A 23420-nucleotide genomic window follows, 5' to 3' on the forward strand; every position below is an offset into this window, starting at 1 on the left:
AGTGTTCAGATTTTTAAAAAAATCATAATTGTTTATTTGCAAATCAAAACCCTGAACCTCTTGGCTTGTGCAGAGCTACAGCACTTATCTCAGTAACCCTGTACCAGGCATCAAATGAGAAAAACAAATCAGACAGTTTTCCTTATGATGCTAACATTTAGCAAAGTGGACGTGAATGGAGAGTGTGCATGTCCAAATATCAAGTTCCATCAAACAATACTGGAGTACTGTGTGCAGTTTTGGGCGCCGCACCTGCGCAAGGATATTTTGGCCTTGGAGGGAGTGCAGAGGAGGTTTACTAGGCTGATACCGGAGTTGAGGGGGTTGAGCTATGAGGAGAGGCTGAATAAACTAGGCTTGTACTCGTTAGAGTTTAGAAGAATGAGGGGAGATCTCATTGAGACGTATAAGATGATGAATGGGATGGATAGGATAGAGGTGGAAAGACTCTTCCCGCTCAAAAAAGACAGTAGGACTAGGGGGCACAGCCTCAAGATAAAGGGGGGGCGGTTCAGAACGGAGTTGAGGAGGAACTTCTTCACTCAAAGGGTGGTGAATCTCTGGAATTCTCTGCCCGTTGAAGTGGTGGAGGCTGCCTCGCTAAATATTTTTAAGAAGCGGGTTGATGGGTTTTTGATAAGAGAGGGGATTAAGGGTTATGGGGAGAGGGCGGGAAAGTGGAACTGAGCCACGACAGATCAGCCATGATCTTATTGAATGGCGGGGCAGGCTCGAAGGGCCAGATGGCCTACTCCTGCTCCTATTTCTTATACTGTGATGCCTCTTATAGTCCAACAGCTCATTGACATTGAAGTATGGCTACTCTGCAGCTGAAATGGTAGAATAAAACTTGACACATTGGGTGGGATTTTATGGATTCACTTGAGCCAGATTGGAAAATCCCACCCGAGGTGAATGGACACTTCCATTGTCCGTCCCTCGCCTGCTCTGATTCCATGGCAAGTTGGGTGGTACAATTCCGACGGCTGACTCTGTCTACGCTTCCTATTGCCTCCGGAAAGCAGCCAGCATCATCAAGGACCCCATACACCCCGGACATTTTCTCTTCCACCTTCTTCTGTCGGGAAAAAGATACAAAAGTGTGAGATCACGATCCAACCAACTCAAGAACAGTTTCTTCCCTGCTGCCTTCAGACTTTTGGATAGATCTATCTTATATTAAGCCAATCTTTCTCTACACTCTAGCTATGACTGTAAAACTACATTCGGCACCCTTTCCTTTCCTTCTCCCCTATGTACTCTATGAAATGTATGTTTTGTCCATATAATGCACAAAAGATAATACTTTTCACTGTTTCCCGATACAAGTGACAGTAATAAATCAAAATCAGATCAAAAAATTCTGCAGAGGAGAGGAAAAAAGCTGGAAATAAAACTAGCATTTCATTCCATTAGAAAACTGGAATACTTAGTAGTTAGCACTGCTGCCTCACAGCCAGATACATGGGTTTGATTCCTGGCTTTGGTCGCTGTGTGGAGTTTGGACAGTTTCCTTGTGTCTGCATGGGTTTCCTCCTGGTGCTCTTGTTTCCCCCCACAGTCCGAAAGAGGGCTAATTAGGTACATTGGCCGTGCTAAATTCTCCCTCAGTATACTCCCAAACAGATGGTAGAGTATGGTGACTGGGGGATTTTCACAGTAATGTCATTACAGTGTTAATGTAAACCTCCTTCTGACACTAATAAACTGTTTAAAAAATCTCTCAGAGACGTTTAAACTGAGACCTCTCTACATTCTCAAGTTGATGGAAATGACCCTATGGCTATATTTCAAGGAAGGGTGGGAGTTACCCGTTGTCCTGGCCAATATTTGTCCCACAGTTGAGATAATTAAAAAATCCAAAACAGAAAATGCTGGAAAATCTCAGCAGATCTGGCAGCATCTGTAAGGAAAAAAAAACTAAGGTCTCAAATCCAGATGACCCTTTGTCAAATTTAAATTTTAATTAAAAAATCTGATTGTCTGGTCATTATCACATTGCTGCGATGTGGGAGCATGCTGTGTGTGAACTGGTTGTCCCTTTTTCCTAATTCACACCGGTGAAGACATTTAAAAGAACTTCTTTGGATGCAAAGCTCTTTGGGATGTCCTGAACGATATAAGGAATGTAAATCTTTATTTTCCATGCCTTTATTAGTTTTGCCAAAAAAGTGATACAAAAGAAAAGATTCCTCCCATAATCACTGAAGTAAAAACTTACATATCAATAAATGAAAAAAGTAGAAGGGGAAAGATGCAGACAAAATTAAACCACAGGGAGGCAGTATTGCCACTTCCCAAAAAGAAACTTAGCAAAACACTGAAATACTTCTCCCAGTCAACCTGCAGCTCGCATTGTCTATTTCTATCCTAAACTGTTAGGGACCCATCAATTCGGGTTTATTTTAGGTTGGGCTCAATTAAATCACCGGTTGTGCACTTGTTGCGAAATCAAAAAAAACACTTCACAATACATTGCACTGACTCATTGCTCCGACACAAATAAAACGTTCAATAGTGTTTGAAGGCGCCGAAAAAGACGAGGAAGAACTGCACGAGGTGCATGCGAAACTATTTTCAGACATAAGATTCTGATCAGAAACAAAAGAAGTGGCTTTGCAGCTTGAGGAGCTATTTTACGCCGCGGAGGGTGGTTGTTCGAAGTGAGTGCGGTGCGACGCAAAACGGGAGCGGCGGAGGGAACGGGAGAGTTCGGGGGCGGGGCTAAATAGATGATTGACATGAGAGGGAGCTGAGGGCGGGGTTAGATGACTGATTGGCCGACGGGGGTGTGGCCAGCTGGTATCTTACATCAGAAGGGGGTGGGGCCAGATGGGTGACTGACGGGCGAATGGCGCGGGAGTTAGAGGGGGGAGGGGCTACATGGATGACTGACGGGCGAGGGGGCGGGGCGGGTGAGGAAGGGCTTGCCGCCACAAAGAAAGCCCGTCTGCTGGGGAGCGATGCCTGGTTGCGGGGCGGGGCAGCGGGGGCCGGGGAGGAGGAGGGAGGGCGGAGCCAACCGAGCGAGGGCTGGGTCCAATCGGGGCAAGTCTGGCCTTTGAGCGACGTGGGAGGCAACGAATGGTGGGCGGGCAGGGCAGGGGGGCGGGACGGAGGGAGGGGCGGCAGCGGACGGTTATTTTTGATTTCTCTCTCTCCCTTTATAACCTGCGTTGTCGCCTGAAGCGGAGGAAGGGGAGACAGAGAGAGGGAGAAAGAAAAGGAGAGAGGGAAGAGGAAAAACGACACATTGGATCTTTTTAAACTCTCGTTTGGAAAAAAAATCATCTGCGTTATATTATTTTTCCCCCAAAAAAATAATTAAATATACCGAACAGGGTAATCCCGCTGGCAGAGTCGGACATTTTCTTTCTGCTGATTTTTTTTAGTTATTAAAATAATTTGTTATTTTATTTGGAAAAAAAAACAAAGAAAGCGACATAAAAGACAGATCTGATCCGGATCGCCCCCTTGCTTGCAGGATGGACGATAACAAGTACTTGCCCGAGCTGATGGCCGAGAAGGACAGTCTGGATCCTTCCTTCGTCCACGCCACCAGGCTGGTGACAGCAGGTACAAGGAGCACCTTACCCTTTACATGGGATAAAACTTTTTAATTCTTCTTCTTGGAGGGAGGGAGGGAGGGAACCCAATTCGCAGCCGACACATTAGGAAATGTTCAGGAAGGCACCTGTTCTTTTTTGCCCCAAAACAAAAACTGAAGATCTGATTTGACTGGAATTTGGTTTTCCCCTTTCTCTCCCCGATTTGTTCTTGGCGATCCGAAATTATCTATTTTTAGGACTTCTTGGTGATTCAGATTTATATATATTTTTTTAGAGTTCTTGCTGGTCCAGATTTATCTATTTTTAGGACTTCTTGGCGATTCAAATTAATACATTTTTAGGAAGAATGCAAAGGATGAAGTGAGGGAATTAAATAACTTCTCTTGTCTTAAAATGTCCTTTTAAAATGTATGTGTAAATATATAAACAATACCTCAATGTGAAATAAATTAGAAGTTACCCTGCGAATAGCATTTTTTTAAAGACTGTCCTTAATAAACCTTTTTGAAGTGAGATTTTTCTCTTTTGCACTTGTCAGTGCGTTAACACTCTTGAGCATCCAAACATTTCTTATCACCCAAGGGGGACATGTGTCTGACTTATTTGTTTTTTTTTAGTTCTCTCACCCCCCCCCCCATACCAAATTATATCAGGAAAAAATCAGTAATTAGTTTCGTTCAAGTAAACCCCAGGATTGGGCTTTTCTCTGTAGCTTTGCGGGGTGCAAGACAGTAGGCATTGTGAAATCATGTTCGTCCCTCGAAAGAGTCGGTTTTAAATCACTCAGTTGCTATTGTTTTTTGTTCCGGCCGTGTCTGAGGGTTTAATGTACCCCCGTTGAATCATTTTCCAGCCGATTATTGTATATTTACATGTAGTGTTTTGATTCTGAAGTAGAGAAGAGGGAAGAATGAAAAGGACGAAGTGTGAGGGAATTAAATAACTTTCTTCTCTTGTCTTAACATATCCTTTAAGATGTGTGCAAATATATAAATAATCCCATTTAACGTGAAATAAAGTGAGTTGTAGGATCTGGTTAAGGAGTTCCGCGTATATCTAAAAGGCCTTTTTTTAATATATAATGCACCTTCGGTTAAATTCCCCTGTTCGAACTGAAGAAATGCCAAACCTCGTTAAAACCTTTTGTTCGCCAGCAAGGAACCACGCGGATATAAACTGGATCCTTTGTCGAGAAAGACAAAATTAAATGCGTTATTTTTGGTTTGATGTTAGAAGATGGTTAGTGTTCTTCGATTACTTCAAGGGATACTTTTGGAGATATCCTGAAAGATGGATTAACTTGAATATAAATACCAAAATGTTTACCTCCTAGGTGAGGCAAAACCTGAGGCAAAATTAATATCTCCAGTGGGCTGAGGGATAGTGATATTTCTTATTTGATCAAGTCTCATTTTAATTAGATGCAGAATTAACATGGATGTGCTAAGACTTCAGTAATTTATGCATCCACTCTTCAATACCTTTTCGAATTTGCCTGGATTTCATTATTGAAGAGGTGAACTGCTATTAACCAATGGAAATTAAAGCATATCTAAGTTTGCATCTAATTAGAACAAGATTTTTATCAAATAACCCTATTGGGGTGGCAATTGTTTAACTTTGGAAGCTATCTATTGAACATTTTTATATGTATTTTTGGCTGTAAATTTATAGGCACACTGTGTAATGTTGAATGACTGTATTTGAATTCTTACATGATTGGTATCCTGCAAGTTCTTGGTGGAACTATAAATCCCCTGCAGACTTGGTTAGATTCAGATTGCACAATTGACAGCTTTACTGGGAGGAAAGGGGTGTTAACATTTGCTTGACATTCAACATTAGCAACAACGCTTGAGAAAAATGTTGGTGTGAAGCTGCTGGTGCTGTAAAATTACCTAATTCAACATTGTGAGGTAGATTTCAGAGCAGAGGCAGCACAGAGAAGCAACTGAGATTATCAGGACATCTAGATTTTTGGCTGCAGACTTGGCATGTAAAATGGGCATTTTTCTTGCCGCCCCATGACATAGTGGCACAGTGGTTGGCAGCGCCAGGGACGAGTTTGTATGTTCTGCTTGTGTTTGTGTTTCCTTTGGCTGCTCAGGTTTCCTCCCACAGTCCAAAGATGGGCAGGTTGGGGTAGATTGACCATGCTAACTTCCGCTTAGACCCATCAATGTTTATGTTAGGTGAATTAGCCATGGTAAATAACATGAAGCATTTAATGAAATACACCTATATATATTTTCTTTTTGCAAGCACTTCGCTTTCAGTCGTGTAGGGAGAAATCAATAGTTTGTCTCTGGAGGCATAAATGCTTGCTTATTCGGGCATTATTGTTGGTATCAAGGCTGCTTCTTTGTAATACAGATGAAACTTAGTTGAGTCAAACTTGAAACTAGTTCAGTTTCTTCAGATACTATTGGAAAATTATTTTATAATTAAAGAGATGTTTAAGTAATTTTCAGTGTTGTTATTTGTGTGAAGAATGATGTGCTTGGATTTAGTGGTATAAAGGGTATTTAATTCCGTATACCACCATATTGTTTTTCTAATATACTTTGAACAAATCTAGATTTGACAGCTGTGGGATAAAATAAGATATATAATCAGTCATTTAAAAAATGGAAAGTAGACAGGTAGTTCAAGGAAGTTGTAATGTTCAGAAAGTACATCTGTAGTCACCCGAAGCATTTTATCAGATCAGCTATCTGTTTCAAATGCTTGCAGCATTTGGAAAGAATAAAATGAAATACTCACTCTTTTGGTTCCATAAAGTAACACTTACTTTTTTAAAAGTATGCATATTAATTATGTTTGAATAGCCTTCTGGCTGCAACTGAAATCCAAGATTGGTAGCCACTTCATAGGGAAAATAAAAATTTGATCAGTCTGATTATTTTGCATTTAAAATTTCAGTGTTCTGACTGTGCAGAAGTTGTCTATTGTTTATAGAACTGACCTGAAATTGATACCATTAAACACCAAATGATCTACTTTCATGTGTAGCTTGTGACATTTTGTAAGCATTGGTGGATATGTGTCTTTAATAATATAGAAGGTTCACAGTTTGTTTTGTGAACTTGTTATACTGATCCCCAAATTTTCAGAAGGCTGTGGAATCTGTTATGTTCGTTTCATGCTCCTGCTGGATGCATTCTGTATAATCTTTGGAAGAGATGGAAATTTGATTAAAACGCAAAGTACTTGTTCAACTCTCTGAAACTCATTGTGCAAAACAGATGTTGATAAGTATGAATGAATCAAGAAATCTGTGATGTCAGGGCAGGAATTTTGCCTTGAAAATTCTGTGCTTGGATTTATGCTGTTTTGACATAATTTAAGATAAGTGCTTACAATTTATGAAATAGAATATGTCATACTTTTAGATTATGCATATAGATGAGTTGATCAGCCTGTTGACTGGATTGTAATGCTCCTTTAAACCTCATTTTATTGGAATGATCTCACTAGTAGTAGCGTGACAGCTCCAAATGACTCGGTGCACGCTTCTGTTTTAAAAAAAAAGCAAAGGAATGGAATATTGTTCACGTTTTTGGTTTACAGGATGATTTTTTTTTAAAGTCAACCTAGATGTTGTAGTATTTTGTTCAAATTTGTGCTTAGAATTTAAAATTAAATTTTCCTTTGCTCTTTTATTTGAACATTTGGTGGCTTGGGGAAAGGGATCTTGTGTTGAGAAAAAAATTGCTTGGACTTTTGAATTAGGAGTGACTGCATTCATCCTAATAAAGTCAGTGCACTGTGTAGAGTTTTCTAATTTCATTGAACTTTATTTTCCTGCCCTGAATATATTTTGAAATTATTTTGTTAAAAATTATTTTGTAACTCTCTCTAATTTGGGGTAAAATGGAATGAAGGGGATCATGTGAACTGCTCCAAATTCATCTGACAATGAGACTGTGTGGTTTTGTTCTTGAAGGTTAAAAGGTGGCTCAGGTAATTTCGGTGGGAAGAAGGTTGCCAAATAGTCACATGTAAACAATGACCACAGACTATACTGTGCTGACAGTAGATTAAGTGTCAGTCTCCAAGGATGTGCTTGGAATGTCAGGTTTTGTAAATGACTGTTTTAAACTGACTATTTAAGATAAAATGAAGTTGGAGATTCCTGGGGACATCTAATTAGCATTTCTACCTGGCTATAAGGTCCTTTTTTAAATTACATTGTCATAGAGAATGACTTTGAGAAAGGAAGAGTATATAGGAAATTGTAGGATGGCATTGCAGATTTCCTGAAAAAAAAATCACTGGACCTCACCACACATAATCAGTCTGGGAGAGAAGTAGCAGCGACATTTGGGCAGCAAATCCATATTGATCACAATGCAGAAAGTAGATGGGAGCTCATACTTGGATTGAAGAGACTAAACACGTTGGAAGATTTGCCTAGCTTTGGCTGGAAGGAATCTCCAATCCACTCCTCATTATGAAAGTCAGTTCGTGCAGCAGATGTTACTAGTGTCTTCCGGCTTGGAAAGGATAACAGAACTAAAAAAAGGATAGTCTCAAAATAGGGGGGGAGACCGGGGGGCAGTTTAGGTCGGTGTTGAGGAACTTCTTCACTCAAAGGATGGTGAGCCTCTGGAATTTTCTGCCCATTGAAGCGGTAGAGGCTACCTCGCTGAATATATTTAAGTCACGGGTAGATAGGTTTCTGATAAGGGAATTAAGGGTTATGGGGAGACAGCGGGAAAGTGGAACTGATCCACTTCAGATCAGCCATGATCTTGTTGAATGGTGGGGCGGGCTCAAAGGGCTAGATGGCCTACTCCTGCTCCTATTTTTTATGTTCTTATGGTTATAAAGGAGCTAAGAATAATGCTTAGGATAATGAAATGTGTACATAAGGAACAGAGTAAAGCATAACAATGGATCAGGTTTTTCAATCATTGTAAAGTTAAATGAGGGACATTTTCATGCTGTTTATTTCAGTAGACAATTTGTACTCTAATATTTATTCAATGTTTTTAGTCTGCTACGGCAAAAATCTTTACAAGATTTCAAGTTATGTGATCTTTTCAGTTTATTGGAAGTTTGGATTTCCTTTTAAAAGTTATTGTTCACTTAGGGGATCGTATTATTTTCCAAATATACCAATCAATTATTTTTTGTTTTTTCACTTTTGGCAAAAGACTTTTGACATATTTAAAAGCTATGTATTTGTTTTGAAGAACATCAGCGCAAAGTCATTTTGAATGTTCAAATTTGGGTGAGATGCAATGAATACAATTCACACATGACATACTTGCAAAATCAGTTTTAGCAGCAATGGTGAAGATTCAGATGGTGAACTTCGCAAAATGACTACCAATATGGAATGAGCACAATTAAATTTGAAAATCCAATTGAGTATTACTTTAAGGATCCTCTTTTAGACCTTAATAACTATTCAATATATGATAATGAACATACTGTAGGACCTTTCAGCAAGTGCTTTAATTAGCTCAAATCCCTATTCTAGCATTCAATTCCACTCACAGGAATATTCATTACCTTGTTTAGTGGATTATGAAATGCAAGTGATCCTTTATTGAGAATCTGCATTAATTTGTAGTAAAATCTTCTATTCGTTAACAAGCACAGTGATGATGGCTCAGGGATTGTTACCACCTGGCTAATAATAGATATAATGGAAATTCCAGTGTGTTTGATTTTACATTGAAATGGTTGAAGAGTTTCCTGTTCCCAATTCCACCGTAAAATCTGATGGAATGTTCAATGTAACTGTAAAGGTAACCAAGCCATTATAATGTTGTCATTGGTGTAATGACCAGAGACTCTTGAAAAGATGATTCTTCTGATGGGAAGTAGATAAGTCATGCAGAATGACTTCAGTTTAGTGAGTGCTGTGCTTTGTGACAGATCTAAGCAGCTGAGGCACTAGAAGTTTTCAGCTAATTCTGGAAGTAATTGTGTTGTTTCAGGAATATAGTCTTCTGCCATTCAACCACTCATTTAACATTTATTATCCTTCTAGTTAGATATTTTTTGTACTTAAAGAATGTTGAGTGCTGGGGCAGGAAAATTTCCTTATTTAAAATTTTACTGGATATTTCAGATGTGAAGTTTGTTTCTAATTTGGCCATTATCTATCAAGCCTAGTTTGAGTCGATCAAAGCCAGTTTAGCAAAAATGGATGACAAAAGTTGCTTGTGCTGCAAATAAATAAAGCCTATGTCATAGAATCCCGACAGTACAGAAAGAGGCCATTTGGCTCATTGAGTCTGTACCGACCACAATTCCACCCAGACCCCATTCCCGCAACCCCAAGCATCTACCCTGCTAATCCCCCTAACACTAGGGTCAATTTAGCATGGCCAGTCAACCTAACCTGCAAATCTTTGGATTATGGAAGAAAACTGGTGCACCGGAGAAAACCCACGTAGATACAGGGAGAATGCGCAAACTCTGCACAGACAGTGACCTGAGGTTGGAATTGAACCTGGATCCCTGGCGCTGTGATGCAGCAGTGCTGATCACTGTGCCACCGTGCCGCCCACAGGTACCCTTGTGTAAATAGTTTGAATTTCATTTTCTATGGTATCAGCATTTTGAAAGATTCTAAATGCTGTAGCTATTTCACAGTGTGCGAAGATAGACATTTTTCAAGTCTCTTGCCCACAAGATCGGGAGCAAGCTGATTGTGCAATGTAATTATTGTACATATGGTCCGTATATGTTTGAATTGTATTTAAAATTGACATCTTTCATTTAGTTTCGCTTGTGGTTTGCATTGTTTTTTTAGTATGAAACATTGCTGTGCTTAATTTAAGAATAAAGCTTTAAGTCTTGTATTCAACTTTTTTTTATTTGCATCCTTCAAAAATATTTCTGCTATCATTTGCTTTATAAAGGCATTTTCTCAAGATGAATCAAAAGTAATAGGCAACATGGGTTTCATGTTCACGTGGGCACATGCACTGATACCCAGTGCTTGGCAAATAATTGCTAAATAAAGTTCTTTGTGACTAGGAATTTTGTTCACCATCTCATCCTACAACTCTGTAATTGTCAATAAAGTATGCTACTATTGGGTTGGCTTTGTTTAGAATGGCTGTTAGTTTTTTTGTTTTCTGCACAGCTGTACTTTGACAGATTTTACAGTAGGGGGTAGGGTAGAGTTTTTATTTTGCCATGACTTGTCTTGCCCTTTACAGTATCACCTTATCATACCAAAGATTTGGAAATATGTAGAGTATACTTTTTTCTTTCTGAATTAAACTTTTTATTAGGATTATGAACAAGCTCCCTCATTGACAGGTTGATAAACTGCGTCAATGAAAATGTATTTTTTAAAAAATAAAACCCTGGTGTTTATTTTCACTTTGTTTCCCCATCATGAAAACTGCCTATTTCAACCTCACTAGCATCACCTGGCTTTGCCACTGTCTCAGCTCATCTGCTGTTGAAACCCCCATTCATGCCTTCATTACCTTCAGATTTGACTATTTCTGGCTCTTCTGCCATGTTCTACTCTTCATAAACTTGAGATTATCCACTATTCAGCTGCCTGTGTTTTAACTTGTAGCATGTCCCATTCTCCTTTGTACCACTCTGCTCATTGACTCGTATTAGCTCTTGGTCAAGCAATACCTTGACTTAAAAATTTTCATCCTCGTTTTCAAATTCCTTTTGTGGCTTTGCTCCTTGCCACCTCTATAATATCTTCTGGCTGCATAACCATTTTAATTCTAGCCTTAATTGTTTCACCTTTTGTGACAGTGCCTTTAGTTGCTTGGGATTCAACTCAAATCCCCTCCTTATACCCTTCTACCTTTCCTACTTTAAGAGTCTTTGTCATCTGGCTTATGTGGCTTTGTCTCATTTTCTTTTATAATGTAACTGAAACACCTTGCAGTGTTCCATTACATTAAAGTTGCATGTTGCTATTCTCCAAAAAACCTCTGGAATCTAGCATGTGCATGGCAGCTGTCAGAGCATACGATGAAATAAATAATATGCAGTTTCTTAATGTATTATTGTATGTGGCATGCGCAAGTTTGTTTTTAATTACAATGCCCTTTGACTGCTAAACTTTGATTATTGGCATTCAGTTTCTCTACTTCAGTTTTTTAAAATAGCAGGGAGTGTCTTTTTTCAACTTCAGCACTTACTTTCTGCCTTAAGTATTCAAGTAAAACCTCTGCTGCAACAAGAAACCTTAACATGGATGAAAGTGCAGCTTTCACAGGTATGGGCTTTTGATAACTCCTTTTAGGGTTTCCTGCTGTTGCCAAGTCAACTCAGCACCCAGTCTGGGCCAGGAGTTAAATTTGGATGACTGCCAGTACTCATGTTCAGGGTAAATGGCCAAGCTCACATTAATAATCCCTTACCATTAAGATATGCAGGAAGATCATAAATCACAGATGGTCAATTGATCTTTTATTCAAGTTGCAACATGTGGAATCTCCTGCCTCATTTGATTGTGGGCTGTGCATTTAATGCTGTGTAGTGTTTTCAGAGCTCTAACAGGAATAAATAATCCTGTGCTGTGTTGCATGTTGACAGTGATCATTACATCACAGCTCTAACAGGAATAATCTTGTGCTGCGTTTTGTTAACAGTGATCATTACAATTGTTTTAATATTCAGTTTTATTAATGTTGTGTGTACCATTTTATTCTATGAAGATTTTTTTAAAAGTGTGAACTTTTCCACTTCATCCACAAACTGTTTCCCTGCTTAAAACTTCCAAATTCTGAGCAGTTGGTGACAGTTTGTGCCAACTGGGAACTAGGTTGAGAATTCACAAACACATTTTAATTAGGATGTCTTGCCAGTTGTGAGAGGAGGCTTTTATTTCCGCCAGGATTTCAATCCCAGTCCCAGAGCGGAAAGTAAGAATGTTAAATTAATGCACCTCCTAAGCTCAGTTTGGTGAAATTTGGATGATATTAAAACAAGGGTTCATGGGAAGGAAATATAGGAATAGGCGCTTTTGCCATTCAAACCTACTGTGCTGTTTGACCAGATCATAACTGATCTTCTACCTTGACTATTTTTCTTCAGTATCCCCAAATGCGTTGATGCTCTCTTTATCTAAAAATCTATCAATTTCTGCCTTGAATAAAATTGGAATTTCCAAGAGCCTCTGAATAAAACTGTTAATGTGAACATTGGTGTTTGTTAATCTGGTAGGATTTTATTGGGGTTGAAGTATGCTGTGCCTGACCCATTTTAAAAAAGCTCATTTTGTGCACATTCTATTGTCACCAGTATAGAAATGTCTCATTCTTAATGCATGTTATTGATTATCTGACCAGCTTTAGCAGCTTTATGGCTGCTCTCACGCTGCTATTGTGGTTAAATGTATTCAGGTTTACTGGATAATTATTTGCTTTATGATAAGCTCAACCTGACCACATAACAAGACATAGAGCACGGCTGAGTGAATTTTGTATTTTTTTTTCTCCAAACGTCACTGCACAACTAGCTTCAAATACTGATTTACAGTTAAAATGCGACTAGTGTGGTGATTTAAAAACACTTAATTTGCATGAAAAGGCATTCTGCCATGAAATCTCTTATACCTTTAGCAAGGGATAAATTCTTATAGAATTTTCTTGGGATGTGCTAACTGACTGCTGAGTGAATGAAATATAATATGGGGATGAGAAAGTAAAATGCAGTTGAAATCATTGAACTTAAAACTATAACTGTATGACTGAATGAAGCAGCAAGTTGTGGTTCATAATTGTTTAGTACCTGGTTCAGAGTGCTATTATATAAAGTATCCAGCGCAGCTGACGTTGTATCGGTTAACGTAAGAGCGCACTGAAAGTTTGAGACTTAGAGTTATAGAATTTTACAGCACAGAAAGACGACCTTCAGCCCATTGTGTCTGTGCAGACACCATGCACCAACTGTTCTAATTCCGTTTTCCAGCAGTTTGTCCATAGCCAAGTATGCTATGGCACTTCAAGTGCTCATCTGAATGCTGCTTAAATGTTGAGGGATCCTGTAGATTGTGATTGTTAAGAATCAATGGCCTTCAAATTTGCACCATGTTGAAAGGTCTCTGCCCTATAAATGAGAATTAATTTAATACCCGCAGTAATCTTGATGTTTCTCTTGCGTAACCTGCAAGTACACATACTGCAGCCGCAGTATAAAATTAAATTTAGCTTAGCTATGTCAGTTTGGCACATGTGTCTATGTCAAGCTTATTTAAATGGATACAATTATATTAATTTTGGGTGTTTAAGGACAATCTTCTGTGGGAGAGCTATGAGCTGCCTGTCTCAAACACGTGATGACATCAGGTCAATGTACTTCACTAGAAGCCAACAAGAACTTCAGCAGCTTGCCAAAGATATAACCTCTTGACTTCTATGTTACTGTGATATAATTTTGAATGGATGTGTTATTTCAGTATTCCATTTGTCACCACATCAGTAAGAATGGTTGGAGCTTGTACAGGTGCCTTAGCTTGATTCTAATTATAATAAACATTTATAAAGGGAAGCGTTTATTTATGGAATTGTAATCTTAAATAAAATGAGTTACTTTCCTGTGAGATTACTACTTAGAAGTTTTTGTTGAACTTCCTGTTATGGCTTCAGTAAAACTTAATGAGCATGTGAGTTTTTCTTTTGCATGCACTTCAGCTGTACATTTTCAATTTTTGGCCTTACAAATACATCTGACACGATCTTTCAGTGCTATGACAGCGTTGTTCGGTAGGAGTTGTTGACTAGCCACAAGCATGGCTATGTCGTACCTTTTTTAGCTACATGTACAACTGCTAGTAGAAAACATCTTTTTTAAACATAGATCTTGTGTAGATTTATTTAAATATCTATTCAGTGTGAAATCTTTTGTAACTTTTCTGAATAAAGTTTAGAATTTTGGCATGAATTTCAGACACAGCGCATCTTAATGTAACTTCAAAGTTTTTGATCTAACAACACTTGAACATCACCAGTGTGATTGTTGAAAGCTATAGCTGACCCAAGATGTGCCTGACGTGTCTGTACTTTCCACCCAGAACTCTCTTTTATTCAGTTACGGTGTGGAAGGAGGCCAATGAGCCCATCTAATCCCCACTGACTCTTCGAAAGAGCATCTTTCCCAGGTCCACCCTTCTACCCTATCCCCATAACCCCATGCATTTAGCTTGACTAATCCACCTAATCTACACATCTTGGGCATTAGGGGGAAATTTAACATGGTCATTCCACCTAATTGTACATCTTTGGATTGTGGGAGGAAACCAGAGCACCCTGAGGAAACCCATCCAGACGCCGAGAGAATATACAAAGTCGTACAGATAATCACCCACGGTTGGAATCGGACCCTGGTCCATGGTGTTGTGATGCAACAGTGCTAACCACTGTGCCACTCCTGCATACTGCTTGCCCCCTTCCATGAAATGTTTTGGTGGAGTTGCTTGTTATTTGTTGCTTTTTCTTTTGTCCGTTAATCTGCAGCAGTTTTTTGAGCTAGTTGGATACTCTCTCCAAAATTGCCAGTGTTTCCCTTATGAAGTCCAAAATTCTTACACATATTAAATGCCATTTTATCAGTTAACAGATCAAGCACACCCAACATTCACACCCATTATTCTTGTAGCAAAATGGAGGAAAGTGTTTAAAGTACATGTGTATATTGTGGAAATGTCAGTCTTGAGATCAAATGTCCTGTGACTGTGTCTGTTATTCAGTCCAATCAAATATGCAATTAGCCACATCTTGATGCTCAATTAGCTACATGTGGCTAGTGGTTAATCTCTTCACTATGGGTTTAAATGGTGGAAATAATTTGAGTTGATGAATCTAATTCATCATATAAATAGTTGTTATGCAGTCTTTTGTTTAGAAAATAAATTTATGGCTCTTTTCCTGAACTCAATTCCTAATGTAATTCACCTAAAGCCTTTTTGCTCATTTACCAAAATAAAATCGAGGCATACTTGTCTTTAACGGAGTAAAATGAATTCAGCATAACTCTATCTTAGCAACCAAACTTTAGAACCATGACCCAGAAATCAGCCTGTGGATTATTTGATATGTTTGTTGATCCACCATTGGCATTGCTCAAAGAGGAGAGGTTTCTGTACTAAAATAGTCCTGTCATGTGTAATGTGCGTGATCGTCACCCAACTTAGTAGGGGTTTTGAAAGTCATTTTGGGACCCTATGTTTTAGAACAGCTGCTTAATCTTCACTTATGAAGAATTCATATTGGGTTTGAAACAATAACTGATTTCTCTCTATAAATACCACCAAACCTGTAAGATTTTCCAACATTTTGTATATTTTATGCTGAGTAAGTTGCTGACAATGTGATTCAAAATTAACATTATTAAATAGAACTGAGAGCAGCTAATTGAAGCAATAGTGAAAATATGACCGTCAAGCTGAGAGATCACTGAATGCATTGAAATTGCAATGCATGTTTAGTCTTGGCTGTTCTCAAGCCACAAGAAGCTGGGGAAGGGGCTTGCATATGAAGGTTACTGAGGAAGGAAAAGAAGCAAATCTGAAATCAGTGCTATATAATTCCTATTGTAAGTGTTGTGTTTTCCCCATTTAATGTAGTGTTAGAACATGGGAGTTTCATTATTATAACAACAGCTTGTATTTATATAGCACATTTATATGTAATAAAATGCCCCAAGGCATTAAACAAGAGCTAAATCAATAAAATAAATTGACTCCTGTGGCTGTGTGCCAAAGATTGACGCATCAGGACAGACAACTAAAATTTTGATTAAAAAAGAAATAGGTATTAAAGAGCATCTTGAAGGAGGAGAGAAAAGGAAAGAAATCTTTTGGATGTCAATATTAAAATGAATAATGAAAGCAAAAAATCTAAAGCGTAAAAATAATCTTGCAATAGATTCCAAAGTAGCCAAACAAAATAATAATGGAAATGTAATTTTATACTTCATTTTAGATGAAAGATCTTTTATATAGCATCATTTCACAATCTCAGTTAAAGTGTCGGACAATCAATGAGCTACTTTTGAAGAGTAATCAGTATTGGTAATGTAGACAAGATACAGCAGTGACTGTACAGAGCAAATCCAGATAACGATTAGAGATTCTGATGTTTGACTGATGAATTTATGACAAGGTCACTGGGAGAACCCTTCTGCTCCTTAAACAGCACCAGAGAATATTTATTGTTTCATGACATTTGAATGTTGCTGACAAGACCAGCATTTGTTTTCACCTCTAATTGCCCTTAAACTGTTGATGGCTGCCTTCTTGAACTTGAGATCTACTTGATGTAGATACTAGATCTTATTAAGAAGGAAGTTCACATTTTGACCCAGCAGTGAAGTTACAGTGATATGGTTCCAAGTCAGGATGATGTGTGAGTTGGAGGGAAACTTGCAGTTTCTGGTGCTTTTGTGTATTTGCTGTCCTTGTCCATCTAGAGCTCCTGGTTTGAAAGGTGTTGTCTATTGAAGAATGCTTGCTGAGTTACTGCAATGCACCTTGTAGATGGTATACACTGCTTCCATTATGCATCAGTGGTGGAGGGAGTGAATGTGAAAGTTGGTGGATCAAGTGGGCTTTTTTGTCCTTCATGGTGTAGTGCTTGGGAGAGCCCTCATTTTAGCATCTCAAAAACGTTGATGTCAGCCTATTGGATATGGAAGAGTTTGGAAAGGTCTGACGTGGTGGAACATAGTGCTGGTAAGGAGGCAGAACAATTCCAACTTGCCACTTCCTTTCAATGTGCTTAACTGTTTGTTTAAAGGGAACCAAATTTGTAATGTTAAGTGAAATCTGACTGCTGAATGAATCTGAACATGTTATTTCTTGGCTAGAAAATAAGCTAGATAGACACAGGGTGATGGAAGGAATTGTTCTGGAGAAGGGATGAGTAGACTTAAGAAGCAAAAAGATGTGGCAGCATTGCAAGGCAGCTATTTCGGTAATGATTGGGTATGACAGGAAGGGCATGTACAAACATAAAAACAGCAACAAATAGAGTCAAAGAGGGGATAAAAATGGCAGAAAGAAATTAATGGCTCTTTACTTAAGAACATAAGAAATAGGAGCAGGAGTAGGCCATCTAGCCCTTCGAGCCTGCCCCACCATTCAATAAGATCATGGCTGATCTGAAGTGGCTCAGTTCCACTTTCCCGCTTTTTCCCCATAACCCTTAATTCCCTTGTCTGTCTCAAACCTATCCATGTCTTAAATACACATAGTATTTGGTACAAAATAAATAAACTAATGACACAACTTCAGATCAGCCATGATCTTAATGAATGGCGGGGCAGGCTCGAGGGGCTAGATGGCCTACTCCTGCTCCTATTTCTTACGACAATTTGTATGTTCTTATTGCCAATACCAAGACATGTTTATAAGAAGATCAAAGCTGGGAACTAAATATTTGGGGGTATGTGACTTTTCTAAGAACAATAATGAAAGGGAGGTGGTAGTTTTGTTATTAGAAGATGGAATAAGAACAATAGCAAGAAATGATCTTGGGGCAGAAGTTGTAGAATCCATATGGGTGGAGGTAAGAAATACCAAGGGGAAGAAGACACTAGTAGGGGTAGTCTACAGGCCCTCCCGTCAGTAGTTAGACTATAGGAAAGAGAATAAATCAGGAGATGTTGAGGGCACGTAATAAAGGCAATACATTAATCATAGGTAACTTTAATCTTCTTATGGATTGCGAGAATCAAATTGGCAGAGGTAGCCATGAAGAAGAATTTACTGTATATTTGGACAGTTTCCTCAAAATATGTTGCAATCCTGGATCAGGCTACTTTGGACCTGATGATGTGTAATGAGACAGGTTTTAAAGCTTTGGCAAAGGGTTGTCTGGACTGGAAATATCAGCTCCTTTCTCTCCTTACAAATGTTGCCAGATCTGCTGAGATTTTCCAGCATTTTCTCTTTTGGTTTCAGATTCCTGCAGCCGCGGTGATTTGCTTTTATCCAGAGTTCCAGATCTATTTTCTGAGTGAGTTTTCATGGCCAATCTTATGCATTCCGTCTCTGAAATTTCGGACTCATCTTTTTCTGGCCATAGAGGCTGTGGGCTTAATTCACCAGACTGCCTGCAGAGGGAGGCATTGCGCATGTGCAGATCTCTACTGCACATGCATATTAACAGTAGCATGGGTCTGACAGACAGAGAGCGAGCTGTCAGGGTCCATGCTACTGCAGGCAGCCTCAACTATTCCCCCTCTCCCCCTCCCAAAAAGCAATCACGAGACCCCATAGCTAGAGATGCAGCCTCTGCCAGTCCCCACAAGCCCTGCCCCTGGCAGTGCCTGCTGGGCATTGCCCAGGTGCCAGGGTGACACTGTCAGTCTGGCACTACCCAAGGGGGAACCCCTGCCTTGCACTCAGCCTCCCTGGGGTTCCACTGGCAAAGCCAACACGGCGTTTCCCCATTCATGGGGCGTAGGTGTTTTCCTTGCCAGAGAGAACCTCTCCCAGCGAGGCCATAAAGGCAAGCAAGCATGGACGATTGAGCGCTGGGCTAAACACATAAACTTAAATAAATTACTCTGCCTCTCGCCAATTTCCAGCAGAAATCCGGGTGTTGTAAAATTACGCCAGTTGCGAAAACTGGCACCATTCGCGCTACCAGCTTTATGCCCAATTGTACAGCATTTTCTCACTGCAAAATGGGCATGAAGTGGCAGTAAAATTCTGCCCACAATATGGCAAAGATTAGTGGTAAGCCTGAGGATTAGTGAAGTTTTAAAACCACCAAAAGATGACCAAAGCTATAATAGAGGAAGAAGATAAACTAGCAAGTAATGTAACAATGGACAGTAAGTATTTCTATAAATTTATAAAAAGGAAGAGAAAGGCCAAAGTGAACATAGGCCCCAAACAGAGTGAGATTGAAGGGCTAGGAAATGGCAGATGAGTTAAATAAATACTTTGTATCAGTTTTCACGGTAGGAGATACTAATATTATTCCAAAAATAGTAGATAACCAAGAGGCAAAAGAGATGGGGAGATCGTATTCTATTTATTCTATATCACTTGAGAAATGGGAAATTAATGGGACTGAAGGCTGATTAAATCTCCTGGATCTGATAGGTTGCATCCTAGGATAGTAAAGGAAGTGGCTACAGAGATAGTGGATGCCCTGTTAGTAATCGTCCAAGAATCACATGGGGGTTCCCATCCAAGTCATTCACCATCCTGACTTGGAAATACTGCCATTCCTTCACTGTCACTGGGTCAAAATCCCTCCCTAACCTATACCTCAGATTGCAGCGGTTCAAGAAGGCAGATTACCACCATTTTTCTCAAGGGCAACTAGGATGGGCACGTAAAAGCAGCACATTTAGGAATAATATAATCAAGCAGAGTAAGCGTGGTTTCTCCATTGAGAATCTATCTGCTTGTTAGTCAGATTTGTTCAAATGTCATTAATATTTTATAATCTGGCCCCATATAAATAACAGAAAAATCAGCAGCTTAAGGAGTACTTTCACACTATTTATGAACAATACTGAGTCCTTGCAGAACTTCATTGCAGTCACTGTCAGCATTTTCCATTACAAGTTTTAACTTTCATTACCAGGAAAATAATTTGCTACTCATTGATCTTTTAAAGATTTTATGTGGAACTTTATCAAAGTTTTACTTCATGAAATTCAACTAACTTCATTCATTAATTTTATTTGTATCTTCAAAGTATTAAGTCCATTTGTGACTCGTGACTGGTTGGTAAACACATTTTAGCTCTATTCTTTTAGATGGCATTTGGTAGTGTGGTATGCACTGCTTTGATAGTGTTGAAGCATTTTTTTTCACTACAGCTTGTATTTTCCAAGCTCAAGGTTCACTCTTGCATTAAATATTGAAATTATATTTTCTGTCCTCCAGTCTTCAAGTATCTTCATGCATCACATTCCTAAAAATGTTAACCAGAGGATTACTTAATGCTTGCTTTCTTGACAATTTTAAGATGTGTTTTCTAAAATGTAATTGTTGGAGTTTTTGTATGTAAAGGGTTCCTGGTATGTTGTTAATTTTCACAATTTTATTGTTTGGCTACTTTTAATTCGCTATTTTCCCTAGTATCTCTCATCCTACCCTGGTGTGCCATTCATCCCTGCATAATTTGTTCTGCTTTTCCTGTCTCCTGGCTTTTGTTTTCTTTGAAGAAAGGAATAAAATACATCCACTTGTGTAGTGTCTACCACAGCCTCATGCAAAATGCTGTGTAGCCAATCATTGTTATGATGTAAACTGTCAGCTTGAGCACTGTAAGATCCCACAAAGACCATTAATTTAAATGAGTGGATCATCTTGTTTCAGCAACACCTTTGCAGTGCAGCACTTGTTCAGTACTACTCTGGGCTCTTAAATCTCTGGAGTGGAGCTTGATCTCATGACCCACAACCTTTAAAATGACTAAATAAAATTAGGTGCTGGTTACTAATTTTCCAATTCTAAAAGACCTTGTTACATACATTTTCTCTAGGCAGCTCCCACTTGTGAGCCTGAGCCTGCTTTCATTTGCCCAGTGTTTTGAGAACATGTTGTCAGACTTCTTACTGTGTTTACCCCAGACCAACGATGGCATCTCCACACCTTTTAAGAAATAAGCAGGAACATCGAGGATGTTACAGCAAATGTTGGATTAATTGGTTAAAGCAATCTTCATATATGCGTATCATGGATATACCTCAGTTTCAATAATCTTTGAATCAGGAACCAAAGCATTTTCAACCCGGAAGGCTAAAATTAAGAAAATTAGTTGAAAAAAAAAATTCATCAGGCGTTTTCATCCAGTTCTTTTATTCTCCCAGTTATATTGATTGTTTGGAAAGTGTTATCATAAAACATGGAGATACAAAAAAAGGCTCCAGAGACAGTGAAAAAGAGCTGGAAGTAATAAATGGACGAGATTGGGGTGATAAATTGGGTAGACAGAGACAGATAATAACTGATATTTTCTGTTCAATTCCATGGCCTGCTACAAGTTCTTGTGTGAGAACATTATCCACCAGGTGCACGGTACATACTCTTGCAACTCGGCCAATATTGTCTCCTTGATACATAGAATCATAGAAAAACTACAGCACAAACATGTCCTCCGGCCCACAAGTTGCGCCGATCTTATCTCTACCTACTAAGCTTACCTGTAACCCTCAATCCTATTAAGTCCCATATACCCATCCAGAAGTTTCTTAAAAGACCCTAACGAATTTGCCTCCACCACCACCGAGGCAGCCGATTCCACTCACCCACCACCCTGTGAGTGAAAAACTTACCCCGACATCTCCTCTGTACCTACTTCCCAGCACCTTAAACTTGTGTCCTCTTGTGGCAGCCATTTCAGCCCTGGGGAAAAGCCTCAGGGTCCACCTGATCAATACCTTTCATCATCTTATACACCTCAATCAGGTCTCCTCTCAAGCTTTGCTCTCTAAGGAGAAAAGATCGAGCTCTCTCAACCTGTCCTTATAAGGCATGCCACCAATCCAGGTAACATCCTTGAAAATCTCTTCTGCACCCTTTCAATGGCTTCCACATCCTTCCTGTAATGAGGTGACCAGAACTGAGCATAGTACTACAAGTAGGGTCTGACCAGGGTCTTATACAGCTGCAGCATTATCTCCCGACTCCTAACCTCAATTCCTTGATTGATGAAGGCCAGTACACCATATGCCGCCTTAACCACATCCTCTACCTGTGAAGCCGATTTGAGAGTCCTATGAACCTGGACCTCAAGATCCTTCTGATCTTCCACGCTGCTAAGAGTCTTACCCTTTAATATTATATTCCTTTATCCCATTTGACCTGCCAAAATGTACCACTACACACTTATCCGGGTTGAAGTCCATCTGCCACTTCTGTGCCCAGTCTTGCATCCTACCTATGTCATGCTGCAACTTCTGACATCCCTCCAAACTGTCCACAACATCTCTGACCTTCGTGTCATTGGCAAACTTACCAACCCATCCCTCCACTTCCTCATCCAGGTCATTTATAACAATCACAAACAGAAAGTGTCCCAGAACAGATCCCTGGGGCACTCCACTGGTGACCGACCTCCATGCAGAAAAAGACCCATCTACAACCGCTCTCTGCCTTCTGCAGGCAAGCCAGTTCTGAAACCACAAAGCAACGTCCCCTTGGATCCCATACCCCCTCACTTCCTCAAGCCTTGCATGGGGGACCTTATCGAATGCCTTGCTGAAGTTCATATAAACCACATCCCCCGCTCTTCCTTCGTTAGTGTGTTTAGTCACATTTTCAAGAAACTCAACCAAGCTCGTAAGACATGATCTGCCTTTTACAAAGCTGTGCTGACTGCTTTTGATCATACTATACTTCTCTAAATGTTCATAAATCCTGTCTCTCAGGATCTTTTCCATCAACTTACCAACCACTGAGGTGAGACTCATCAGTTGATAATTTCCTGGGCTCTCTATTCCCCTTCTTGAATATAGGAACCACATCCACATCCTCCAATCCTCCGGAACCTCTCCCGTCTCCATCAATGATGCAAAGATCATCGCCAGAGGCTCTGCAATGTCTTCCCTTGCCTCCCACAGTAACCTGGGGTACATCCCATCCAGTCCCGGAGACTTACCTTTCTTGATGCTATTCAAAAGCTCCAACGCATCCTCTTTCTTAATGTCCACACACTCGAGCTTTTTAGCCTCAACGCTGTAGGAAAGGATGTCCAGAGGCATGGTACGTTGGGGAGACCATGCAGATGCTACAATAACGAATGAATGAACACAGCTCGACAATTACCAGGCAAGAGTGTTCGCTTCCTGTTGGGGAACACTTCAGCGGTCACAGGCATTCAGCCTCTGATCTTCGGGTAAGCGTTCTCCAAAGCGGCCTTCACGCCACACGACAACACA

General features: G+C 39.6%; 1 protein-coding gene across 6 annotated transcripts in view; it reads left to right on the plus strand.

Moving 5' to 3' along the window:
• Positions 1-3175: 3175 nt before the first annotated feature.
• Positions 3176-23420, plus strand: part of khdrbs3 (KH domain containing, RNA binding, signal transduction associated 3) — a 183150-nt gene continuing 162905 nt past the window's right edge. For all 6 annotated transcript variants that reach the window (XR_013887736.1, XR_013887735.1, XM_080194580.1 and 3 more), the window contains exon 1: positions 3176-3576. Coding sequence is in view for 4 of the 6 variants with exons in the window: in XM_080194580.1 (XP_080050706.1) it covers positions 3486-3576 (91 nt within the window). In the remaining 2 variants the exon portion in view is untranslated. The remainder of the gene's footprint in view (positions 3577-23420) is intronic.

The sequence above is a fragment of the Carcharhinus amblyrhynchos genome, chromosome 8, assembly GCF_965287045.1.
Source record: "Carcharhinus amblyrhynchos chromosome 8, sCarAmb.v2.hapA, whole genome shotgun sequence".
Classification (NCBI taxonomy): domain Eukaryota; kingdom Metazoa; phylum Chordata; class Chondrichthyes; order Carcharhiniformes; family Carcharhinidae; genus Carcharhinus; species Carcharhinus amblyrhynchos.